Source organism: Galeopterus variegatus, unplaced genomic scaffold, assembly GCF_000696425.1.
Source record: "Galeopterus variegatus unplaced genomic scaffold, G_variegatus-3.0.2 Scaffold650, whole genome shotgun sequence".
In the NCBI taxonomy this organism is placed as follows: Eukaryota; Metazoa; Chordata; class Mammalia; order Dermoptera; family Cynocephalidae; genus Galeopterus; species Galeopterus variegatus.
Genome location: NW_007726761.1, coordinates 118126 through 130624, shown reverse-complemented (window position 1 = coordinate 130624; position 12499 = coordinate 118126). Strand labels below are relative to the sequence as shown.

Below are 12499 nucleotides of genomic sequence, written 5' to 3'. Positions count from 1 at the left end.
ATCTGGAAAAGCATATTTGCCTCCAGAGTTGCTTGAACACAAGGAATCTCTTCTTTCTGCTCTCTGCCCTCACCCCAGGCCTCCGCTGGAAGAGGATGCAGGTTTGCTCCCAGGGTATAATTACCAGGAGGGAGAGCTGCCGAAGCCTGATTTGGCCGCTGTGTGTGGTCGCCAAGCTGCTAGGAGGGGCACCTGACTGGTGGGCAGCAGCTGGGTGGCTGGAGTGACTCTCCTTGCACAGGAAGTGGCTGTAGCCAGCTTCCTTTGCTAGCACTACTCCTGCTTTGCTGAGATGAGGGACTGTTCTCCTCACCCATGGGGCCTGCCTATCACTGCTATCCAGATCTGGAAGGGAAAGAGGACCAATTGTGCCTTTTTAGCAGGCTGTCATTTCCAGAAGGGCCTAGAATTCTCTCTGCATCCGTGGTTTTAGCAAAAGCAGGGAAAGGGAGTTTTTGGACACCCTAATGCCTGAGGAGTGCTCCTTGCCCTTGGTGGGCAGGGCCAGGGAGGCCAAAGTACTGTGGGGCACAGGCTGATTTTAAATGAGTTGTCTAGTCCTCCTAGGTGTCGAGGAACTCAAAATGAAATGTGGTAAAGAAGATCTGGTTTATAGCAGATTGAAAGTAAGGCAGCGTTATTCGTCAAGATCCGGGCTTGTTTTCCTCCCAAGAGAAAGGCTTCTGAGTTGAACATGCCCCTCCCACTGAACAGTTATAGGGGAGAGTTAAGAGGGAACATTTGTAGGTACAAAGGAAAAAGACTCTCCCCAGCACCTTTCCATGGCTCTTGGTCGTGGGTGGGCTGTAGGGAGGAGGGCTCAGGAAAGTCTGTGATCATGTTGTGGTCACCCTGGGTGAGGTGGTGTGCTGCCAGCAAGAGCCTGAGACTCTGCGGAGCAGACAAGAGTGGCTGGCCCAGAATGAGGCAGTTGGCATTGATGAGATCGAGATGGACTGGTGAGAAAGTGTCCTTTAGCCTGGCCCTGATCCATCAGATCCTACTGTCCCTCTTTAGGAACAGGAACCAGCCAGGAATTGCTCCCCAAGTAATTGTCCCCAGAGTGGGCAGCTGCCTGGCACACCCCAGGATAAACCGTCCTAGCAAATTGCAGGTGGCTGGTCCTGTTGGGAATAAAAGAAGGATGTGGTGTAATGTGGAAAGAACACTGGGCCAAGCGTGCGAGGCCTGGGCTGTGGCCTGCTCTGTCCCTGACTGTGACCCTGGGGCAGATCTCTGCCCTCTCTGTTTGTGAGAAGGAAGAGGACCAAATATGACAGTTTCAGAGGTTTCTTCCAGCTGCGTAATACTAAGCCAAGGCTTTTTGAGAAGAGTTTTCTCTTCTGTCCTAAAGCGTTTTTGTCCACAATGAACTGGTGTGTCTTGAATGTTCTTTGAGAAACTGAAGGACAGGCATAGGACTTTAAAAATAACTTTCTGGGGACTGGGAAACATTCATTTAGATATTTTCACATGTCTGGGAATCTGTAAGTTCTCTGGAAAGCAGGTGCGATACTAGCACTGACTCAATAGAGCTGATGTGATGATTGGTTGAGGTAAGGCAGGCCGTGCCTGACCATGTGCAGGCGTCTGCAGTGGTGGCTGCCGTTGCTCCTGGGGCTCTTCCTTTTGTCTCCACCTGCAGCACCCCGGCAGCAGCCAGCGGCCCTCCCACGTGAGAGGCACCGCACCCAGCCCTTCTCCCTTGGGAGCCCCTTAATCAAAAGTCTGTTGAGTTTTCTAAGGATTTTACTTCTTTAATATTTTTGGGAGGACAGTGGAACAAATGGAAATGCCCAAGCTACTGAGTTAAAGCTAAAGAGTAGGTGTCCTTGGGAAGATTGTGAGTAGATTTCTTAACTGCTCTCAGGCCTAGGTGCCAGTCTCAGCCTTTATATCTCCTTAGCTTCCCTGACTTCATTCTCATCCTATAGGACTCCAGGCCATAACAATAGGGGTTTTCTCTGCCTTCTGGTGTCTCTTGGTGAGACCTGCAATCTCCTTCTTTGCCCCAAGAGTGTGCTCCATTGAGGAACGCAGTCAGGTCCCTGCTCACAGACCAGGGTTGCTTCCCGCCAGATCCCCACTCACCACCTGCTCCAGACTCCTGCAGGAAGGCAGGCATTTGCTCAGAAGAGAATTCTGAAAGGCAACAAATGCAGCCAAGTAAGCCTCACTGTTGAGCCCACCCAGCCAGTTGCCACTCTGCACAGTCCATATCTCAGCCTCATTGGTAGCCTGTGTCCTCAGTGGAATCCGTCAAGGCCACTCTGAACACCTCAGCTTCATCACTGCTGTAATCAAAGGGAAGGTAGCACCCACTTTGTAACAGGGGCCCTAAGAAGGAGACACCTGGGCAGTTAGGGCCACGTGACTTCAGTGTGGCTGGGAAAGGACACTTGGCTTCTCAGGCACCACCAGGGAAGGGCTTTTTCTTTATACTCCTCCTCTCTATGAGAAAAGACTGAGACTGCCCTACAGCACAGTTTGCCTTTTTTAAATACTGTGGACATGTATAACTTGATAAACTAACTGATAGTGTGAAGAGTGGAAGGCAGGAGAGAGAAGGTGTGCACAGTTATCCAGGGGCACAGGCACTGCACCCACGAAGTCCTAAAAGAAACCATTCCCTTTCTGTGGGGAAAACAGTTATCTCTTCGTGTGAGGAGTATTCACATCATCTCTGAAACAAATCCAGAGATAGATACATCATAAGTGCAGTGGTTGAATTACCTCTCCACAGCCTGACCACAGGCTCCAGAGAGCAGGTCCCTGCCACGTCCTCCTGGCCTTGCACTGCTCCCAAGCCATGCTCTTGAGAAGGCAGTCTGCAGCCTCCCTACCATGCTGCCTCCTGCTCTCTGCTCCTATGGAAGTGATCTGCTCTCTTCCATGATCTCAGGTAGCTTCATCATCATGTTGTATGAGGCTGGGTGACCCATGCAGAAATGGACTTGGGAGTCCCAGGCCTCGCACAGTGTAGTCCATGCGGAGCAGAAGTGTGTCACTGCAGAGTTCTTCTCAGGTTAAGAAAACTGGAGCATAAACCTCTGAGTAGAGGAGAAATAGGTTGTCTTCCTTAAGGGAAACCAGAACATCGCTTACTTTGGTGGCATCTCCCCAACCATGTTCAAGAATTCCTTCATTTCTTTAACAAATGTGTACTTGTCCCATTGCCTTCAGAGTGCTCCCCCACCAGGAGCTCAGGATCCAGACGAGGTGGGGCATGCACAGTCAACAAATGTTGTCCCCTTCGGGAGCACTGCTTTCTGTGGACAAGGGATTGTGTTAAACACTTCACTCCCAGTGACTCTAGAAGATAGGTGCCATTGTCCTTTTTCACCAAAACTGGGAGAGGTTAGTTGACTTGTCCTGAGTCCCACAGCAAGGGGGTTGCAGAGTCAGGATTTAAGCTGAGGTCTTTCTGGCTCCAAAACTGTCTTACATACTGTGCTTTCTTACTTCAGTGAAAACCTTCCTGTGTCATGAGGAAGGAACGTGGTGGGATCTGGTGAAGGGGTTGCAGCAGTAAGTGGGGCATCTTCAGCACTGATCCCAGCTCCCAGCTCTGCCAGCTTCTCACAGGGTGGACACCTCTTTTGCTAGTGAGCGTTGGAAGCACTTCTTGGTGGTGACAGGTAACTTGATTGTGCCCATGCCACCTAATGCTATTGGCCTCTGAGGGAAAAACCCTTCAGATACACTTGTGCCAGTGAGCTGCGTGACTCTAGGCCAGTGGGCAAGGGATATTCCACCCACTGGGGACCCTTTGTGGATCTGGGAACAGGTGAGGCCAGTGCCGAGCGCCAGTCATCACACCCAGCTGACCGTCTGCCATCCAGTTACCTACAGCGTCTTATGTTTCTTTGTCCTTTTTCAGGGGTTTCTCCCAGAAAACAAGTTCAATCACACCCTGGCTGAGCCTGTTCTTCGCGACGTGGGTCCCCGCAGGAGGGGGAGGCGGCCTCGGAATGAGCTCCTGAAAGCTCCCGCCGTTGTGGCAGACACCCCCTCTGGGATGGGGCCACTGTTCATGAATGGCCTGATTGCTGGGATGGACCTGGTGGGACTTCAGAGCATGAGAAATGTGCCAGGCATCCCCCTGACAGGGCTGGTGGGCTTCCCAGCCAGCTTTGCCACCATGCCCACAGGCGAAGAGGTCAAGAGCACCCTGAGCATGCTGCCCATGATGCTGCCAGGCATGGCTGCTGTGCCCCAGATGTTCGGGGTCGGAGGACTCCTCAATTCACCCATGGCAACCACCTGTACTTCCTCTGCTGCAGCATCTCTACCAAGCACAACAAAAAGCAGTACAACAGCAACCGAAAAGACTGTGGAAGACAAGCCGAGCAGCCGTGATGTGAAAACAGACACTGTAGCTGAAGACAAGCCTGGCCCTAGTCCATTTTCTGATCAGTCTGAACCTACAATGACTACTAGTAGTCCTGTGGCTTTTAACCCGTTCCTCATCCCAGGAGTGTCTCCTGGACTCATTTACCCATCCATGTTTCTCTCCCCTGGCATGGGTATGGCTCTGCCAGCCATGCAGCAGGCCAGGCACTCTGAAATAGCAGGCCTGGAGAGCCAGAAGAGGAAGAAGAAGAAAACAAAAGGAGACAACCTGACCCCCACCCCAGAGTCTACTTCTGGGTGCGAGAGGGAGCCAGGCAGTGATCAGAACTGCATTGAGTCCAGTGCCCCTTTGCTCCCAGAGAGAGAACATGTGGCACAGGCTGGGGAAGGTGGACTCAAAGACTCCAACACCAACACCAATTAGAACTTTTTTCATTTAAGAAATTATTGTGACTTGTAAGTTTCTTATCCCATAAAGGTTTGTTACTTCCCTCACTTCACTTCCACGAGAACCTGTGTTTCCATAAGTAATATTACCTACCTAATTTCCTGTCTGAGAATATGGTGACAGATGTTAATAGTTGCAGGGTCTTGCCACTTCATTAGATAAGTGTCGTCCACCTAGTCTAGGAGGCACACAATTCTCATTCTGTTATCCAGTTCATTCCAGCAATTGTTGTTAATACAGTACTCGGTGACACACCCTACCCCCTTCTCTTCCAAGTTTCCCCTTATTTGAGGAGGAAAATGGCAAAGGAAAGCTGTCTAGGGATTTTCCATTGAAGGGCCGAAGAACAGAAACAAAGAGGAGCTCTTTTTTTCCATGAGCTAGGTTGAACAGGAAGAATGTAACTGGGGAACCAAAAAGCACAGAAAAAGGAAGTACTGACTGGTGCGTATTTTTGAGTTAAAGTATTTCCCTATTTTATCATGATTACTAAGTGAGTAGTATAGACAAGTATATAACTAATGGTTGAAAATGCATATATTCATTTCTTTATAGAAAACCAAATCCTTCCTGGTAGTAAGATAATTTCTCCCTTCATGGTTTTTCAGACACCTGCAGCAAAAAGAAATACTGACTGACTAGGCGTTATTTTACACATACGCATTATCCCTCTCCCAGTTCAAAGATGACTCTCTCAGTCAGAAAGCTTTACACACAGCCGAGTTGTTCAGGCAACCAGGCAGGGCAAGGGCTGTCCCTGCAGAGAGCTGCACGCTGCTTCCCAGGCGCATGGCTAGCGCTCTGCCTTCAGCTCAGCCTTGTCAGAACTTCCCTGGACACTGGTTTGCCTCTCTGTGTTTAAAGGACACCGGGACCCAATGGATTTACAGTTTGTGCTCTCCACCAAGAATAGGCTCTTTCTGGAGCCTGTGAGAAGATAGTTGCTACACACTTTGACACTGCTAGGTCCTTTGGTCAAGGTTATTTTAGGTCATCAAAACGTGTACCACCTTTTATAATACAACTGTGAAGTTTTTTTCCCCTCTCTCCATTATCTCTCTATTCTGTTTATATCTTACAGTTGGACCCAAATTCCAAGTTAGCAGTTAGTGGAGACTGTTGTAGTCACCATTACTCTCTCTCCCTCCTCAGCCTCTCCATGCGCAGGGACTGAGCTGGGGAGAGCCTGCGGAAACAGCACTTCCCGCTTTCTCTTTCCCGCTCATCTTATGTCCCTTCCGGTGGTCTTGGTCTCCGCAGATAGATCACACCCTGAGACTTGAAATGAGCTCACGGCCTCGGTCCTCAGGGGGTTACAGGGCTGCACAGGACCGGACCGCTGGAAATGTTGCAAGTGTCACTAGTACCAACTTCACTTTCTGTTGTCACAATTTACTGTACTTTTTACTTTTTCTGTTACAGTTTTGCTAATTTATCAGAAGGTCCAAAAGTTCAGCATAACTATTTCAGTTTGCATTATTTATTTATGATGCTTTTGTCATTGTCTTTTATACATTTGGGATTATAAATTATGTAAATGTTAAAGTGAGCATCTCAAAGAAGTCTGTTAAATCATGACTGAAAAAATCAATCAGACGTGTTTTCAAAAAGTGGAGTCCCAGTCTTATGAATCAGATATGAACCAGAAATTCTACAACTGATTATATAAGGAGAAAGAATCCAGTAATTGAACAGATTCTATTTAATGACATCCTTGTAGCGTAGATCGTCTCTAATGTTGACAACAGATTTCTTAGAAATGCTGCTCTATTTAACTAACATTTTGTTCAGTTTTGCCTCCAGTGGAAGCAGAAAGGGTTTTTTCAGCTATTAAATCCTAAAAATCAATATAATTTATTTATGTAAAAAAAAATCACTCAATCAATATATTTTTGAACCTTTTAAGTACTAATTTTCTTTTTATCAGGTAGAAAAAAATGTATTTGCCCTAAATCCTTAAAATACAAATGCTATAAAAATTCCTGTATCTTGAAAGCCTTACTGCAAATGAGTATTATAGACATCCAGCAGAGTCTGGTTTTCTTTGTTGTCATTGTGTTGTTGTTGTTTTGTATGGAAAAGCTGCTTTCCCCAGGTTCCACTTATAACCTCCAGTAGGTGACAGGGTTCAATGTGGATCTCATTTAAAAACCCAGCAGCATGCTCAGTCCCTTGTTATATCTTACCGAACCTGTATGTTAACTCTTCTGGGTGTTTAGGCTTCTATTTGACTGCTGTTGTGACCCTGTTTGCAAAATGAAAATGACACTCTGTGGATTATTTGCTCTGTAAGGCATTAAGTGCTTCTTATTATTTTGACGTTTCCAAGAGCAAAAGCCAAATTTAAACTCTCTTCAGCAAACTTGAGCCTTTTCATCTAATTCCGTGTCACTCACAGCCATAACTGTCCTTGGTCATTCTTCACCCCATGTCTTACATAATAAATTGTCTGTGGTCTTGATCCTCAATTTAAAAAAAAAAAAGTTTAAAAGTCAAATTTGTATTTGAGGAATTCAGTGGCATTTGGATGTCTTGCTGCCTGAGCATCTTATGAATGCATCAGATGCGTGCTAGGAATACACTAATTTCTTCCTAGGTGGCTCATTCGTGCTCAGCACCCTATTGAGGGCCTATTGAATAGTCATTTGTGAAGGTAGACTTGACCTGTCTCTCGACCTCCCAGGACACCTGGTTAAAACGTGCCCTAGAACGGGGTTTGCAGCACAGCATCCGCTCCCCAAACTCGGGCCTGAATGTTCAGCTGAGGCCTCACCAGCGCCACTTCCGTAAGCCCCATACCAGAAGTCCCACCTCAGATCATGCACCTGGGACTTGTAGGGGGATAGGTCCATAAAACAGGGGAACACCTCACTAGCTGAAGTGTTGAAGGATTTTTAAGAACTTTGTGGTCCTTACCTTTGGGAAGCATGGCTTCTCACTGATCAGAAGTTATCAGTGAGGCTGGAGCAAAGTGCTGAGGCCTCATTCCAGGAGACTGCCCCAGCCTCACCGTGTTGGGTCCCTGCTAGGTACCAGCAGGTAGGTGCACTATACCTGCAGGATGGGTGGGCACTGTTACAGGAAGGCCTGAGAGACCTCTACTACCATTTTTCAAGTGAGGCTGTACAAGGATACTTGAAAAGGGTCATGGAAAGATTCATATTATCATTTTAATTCTATTTTTCCACAGACTTTATGAAGTACCCTCGTATTGTTACAGGCTTTATAGGTCTCTAATTGAGATGTAGGGAGCCTTCCTTCTGTATAGAGTGATAACTTATGCAGAATAAGTAGTAGAGAGTCTTGGTTTCATTCTTTACTTAAAACCCCAGTAGATACTACCTCCACCTTGTACAAGGGCAGAATAGTGTAGTTCGAACAGGACATTGGGCTAGTGTTTTGTGTGTGTTTGCCATAAGTGACTTCATTTGTCCTCACAGCATCTCGGGAGCTGGGTAGAGGGATGCTGGCATCTAGTCTGCCTAATGAAAGCTGTTAGAAGGCTGCCAAGGCTATCTCATCAATCATAAAAAACAAATCCAGGGCTAGACCCGGAGGTCCCACAAGCCGGAAGAGATGGCACGCCAGTCCTGGCTTTTGTGATACCTCTACCTCAGAGACCCAAACTGAGTGAAGAAATTACACTCAGAAAAATTGGTGCTGGGAAAAACGGGACACTCGTCACACCCTCTGGAAAACTTTGGGCTTAATTCATTTACTCCAAATTCCTTAAGATGGTTTCTTGCAAGAATTATTGTTCCTTTTCCTGGTCTGGAAACCACAGATGGATTTCTTTCATAAGAAATGAGGTTCACTGGCTCAGTGACTAGGGTCTAGGTTCTAGACTGCAGCTGTGTTCTTGGCTTCTCCACACCCAGGTTCCGGAGCTCATAGCTTGTGCTGCCTGGGGGTGGCACTGTGGCCACCTTCATCATCCGCACTCAGTGGGATAGCTGCAGGGCAAGACAAAGTAGGGAAGGAGGTGAACTGAGTACTGGCTCCTACTAGGAAGGTGTTTCATGAGATAGGTTTGGAAATGGGATTGAGGATAGCTGTGACAAGTTGGTGTCACCCAAACATCCCTGATGTCCCGAGTTCTAGCTCAGCTCTAGCCTGAGCCCTGGGGGACTGTATTAGTCAGTTTTGTGTTGCTATAACAGAAATACCTGAGACTGGGTAATTTATAAAGGAAAGGAGTTTATTTAGCTTATGATTCTGGGACAGCTGCATCTCACATGGGCTTCAGGCTGCTTCTACTCATGGCAGAAAGTGACAGCTATGGCAGAAAGTGACAGGCAGCTGGTGGGTACAAGCAGATCACATGGCGAGAGGAAGCAAGAGCAAGGAAGCAAGAGAGAGAGAAGGTGCCAAGGTCTTTTTAAGCGACGAGCTCTCAAGCTCTCGTGGGAACTAATACAGCGAGAACTCACTCATTACGCCCCCCTCCCCAGGGAGAGCATGAATCCATTCATGAGGGATCCGCCCCCGTGACTCAATCAGTTTCCAACACTGCCACATTGGAGATCAAATTTCCGCATGAGTTTTGGAGGGGACGACACATCCAAACTCCATCAGGGACAAAGGGAGAAACTCGAATGAGGAGAAGGGAAGGGGAGTGGAGGCCCTGGAAGAGTACGAGGGAGAGCAACACCCCTGCCTTCTCCAAGCCTGTTTCTTCATCTGTAAAATGGGGACAATTATAGTTTGTACTGATAGGGTTGTTGATGGGGTGATTGAAATGATCTTGTTCTTTTTTTTTTTTTTTCCTTTTTGTCTTTTTTTACTGACCGGCAACGGGATCGCAACCCTCGGTGTTGCACCCGCACCACGCTCAGCCAGTGAGCGGGAACCGGTCTCCACATGGGATCCGAACCCTCAGCAGCAGCGCCACCGCACTCCCAAGCGGCGCACTCTCCAGTGCGCCACCAGGCCGGCCCGAAATGATCTTGTTCTATTGCAAGTCATATACCTTGACTCCTTTGAATAGCCAGTGAGTGAGGATTACCAGTCCCACTGGAAAGAGGGAAATAAGGATAAGGAAGGGGCAAGGAGGAGCTTACATCAAGTCCCAAGGCAGGTGCAGAGTGGATCTGGGATTGGACTCAAAGCACTGCAGGAAACACATTCTGGCCTGACTCTGAGCCCAAGGCCCTGCAGATGGGAAAGAAGGTTCCTTTCCACGTGAGCCCATAGTTCTGGGTAGACTTGGGATGAGGAGGCTATTGCAGAGCTGGGGAACAGGGAGGCTCCTGGACTTGTGAAGCCTCCCTTGGCATAGGGTTGTGAGATTTAGGGGAGAGAAAGACACCCAGTTAAATGTGAATTCCAGATAAACATGTTTTTAGTATGAGTATACCCCATGCAACATTTGGTACATCCTTACACCAAAAAAAATTTTGTTACTTTTCGGGAATTTGAATGTAACCAGGCACCCTGTCTTCTATCTGGTAGCCTTACTCAGAGGTGACAGCACAGGCACTTCCTGTGGGTGCGTTGTTCTGAGTGCTATGGACATGTTCTCAATCTCCACAGTAACTGTACGAGGTTATCCCTTATCTGTGAGAGAACTGAGGCACAGAAAGGCTAAATAACTTACCCAGTCATCCAGTTGGTAAATGGCAGATGTGGGCTTTGTGGATCCAGAAGGACTGATTGCAGAGCCATAAACTGACCAATAGGGGAGCCAGCATGGGCACCTTTAGTCTGAGGTGTGGAGCAGGCTGTCCCTCTGCAGTGCAACTTCATAAAATAGCATTAAACAAATGGTGAGCAAGGGAAGAGGGACTGTTCTGGTCCATGCTGCCCGTGGGCTATAGATGCCAGGCCTGAGGCCAGAGGAGAGGCAGTGACCCAGGGAAGAAAGTATTTACTTCCCATCCCTGCTGTGCTGGCGTTGGGAGGCCTCTGAGCTGGGGCTTAGTCTAAGGACATCTTTGGTGTGTGGGTGCTTGGACTCACCAGCCCAGGGCCAAAGGTCCATGTGAGAAGCAGCTTCCAGTCATGGAAGGCAGGAAGAGGGATGGCAGGGGGGTGGGTATCTACTCAGCTAGAAGTTGCCTGGGAGGACAGGAGAGGGAGAGCTGTCCAGGAAGGGGCGGTGGCACATCTCGCCCACCCTTACCCTGGCAATGACCTTTGTCCCACCCAGAGCAGCTCAGCCACGTGCACCACTGAAGGCTGCCGCAGCACTGCCTCACTGATGCCTCCCTGCCTGCCATAGTGCAGGTGGCCAGTCTCAGGTAGGTGCCACCTGTCTTCAGGGGCACAGCTAGTGAGTGGGAGAATAAGAATTTAGAGATGGATCTGATTCCAAAATCTAGTATTCTTGCTCTAGCCTTGGCTTTATACATGAAGCCGCAGGGTAGACACATGAATGTCCAGAGCGGACTTGGCAAACTACAGCCCACAAGCTAAGAAGAGACTTTACACTTAAAAATAATGGAAAAAACCTGAAGAAGAGAAGATAGTAAGAACACGAAAATTATACCGAATTCAGTTTTCAGTGTCCATCAAGTTTTATTAGGACACTGCTATACTTTATTTCTTTATGTATTGTCTGCGGCTGCTTTTGTGCTACCACAGTGGTTGTCACAGAGACCATATGGCCAGCAAAGCCTGAAATATTTACTGTCTGGCCCTTTACAGAAGAGGTTTGCTGATCCCTGTTCTAGAGGATCAGTTTTATTCCTACATTCAGTGCAAAAACAAAATCATTTAAAATATTTTTGTATTATATTAACTCAAATGTGATTTTGAATAAATATGAATCCTAGGATAGAATATAAGATTCACATCTACTTTTAAGATAAAACAGACTTCAAAGAAGCACTGGACTTTGTGCATGCCTCTGGAGGGTCCGCCTCCAAGCCCCCAGGGCGTACTTGCACTTGGGAGGAAGAGCTGCCCTGCCCTGCCCTGCCCTCTCCTCTCCGCTTCTTGCTTGTGAGCATGAGAATAGAGCCAGAGGAGGACAGACAAATAGAGCCAGAGGAGGACAGACGTGAAGGTGCCGGCCAGAGAGAGGAGGGAGGCAGTTTTCAAAGACAGGATCTGAACAGGGCAGGGAGAGGGGAGTTGGGAGGTCACAGGAAGGAGACCAGGAAGCAAAGCTGCCCATGACATGGGAAGGGGCCAATGGAGAGCCATCAGTAGGTGGCCTGTGGGCTGGCTGACCTGCACGGCAGGCTGCGAGGAGGCCTCCCAGGAGAACAGCCCAGTGCTGAGCCCAATGTTAGTCATGCTCCCGGCTGGAGCTCGACAACACGAAGGCCACACATGGGGCAGCTAAGTCCAAGGAAGCAGTAGTTCTGAGCCCACGCTGGGTGCCCTGGCCCAGACAGAACAGAAGCCACATCCTAGGAAGTAGTGCTCAGAGGAAGACAGGAGAAAGCAACTGGGACAGTCTCTGCAGGGAGTCCTTCAACCTGTGGCTAAGGGCAGCAGGCACAACTCACTGGGCCCCATCCCACACCACCTCCACCCTCACTTGACACAGTGCTGGTGAGCCGGCCTTCCCTGCTGTGGGCCAAGCTAGGCAGTGTTCACAGAAGTAGGTCAGACACCACCTTGCTATTGGGGACCTGAGAGTCTGGTTGGGAGACAGAACTGACCACAGAACTATAAAATCCAGTAGTCTGGGGCCGGCCTGGTGGCGCACTGCTACAGTGCGCCGCTTGGGAGCGCGGCAGTGCTCCCGCC

General features: G+C 48.5%; 1 protein-coding gene across 1 annotated transcript in view; it reads left to right on the top strand.

The window, feature by feature from the left end:
* The window catches only part of CHD6 (chromodomain helicase DNA binding protein 6), a 150479-nt gene extending 143382 nt beyond the window's left edge, over positions 1-7097 (top strand). The window contains exon 36 of the mRNA XM_008570986.1: positions 3881-7097. Coding sequence (XP_008569208.1) covers positions 3881-4777 — 897 coding nt within the window. The 3' untranslated portion in view covers positions 4778-7097. The remainder of the gene's footprint in view (positions 1-3880) is intronic.
* The last annotated feature ends 5402 nt before the right edge of the window (positions 7098-12499 follow it).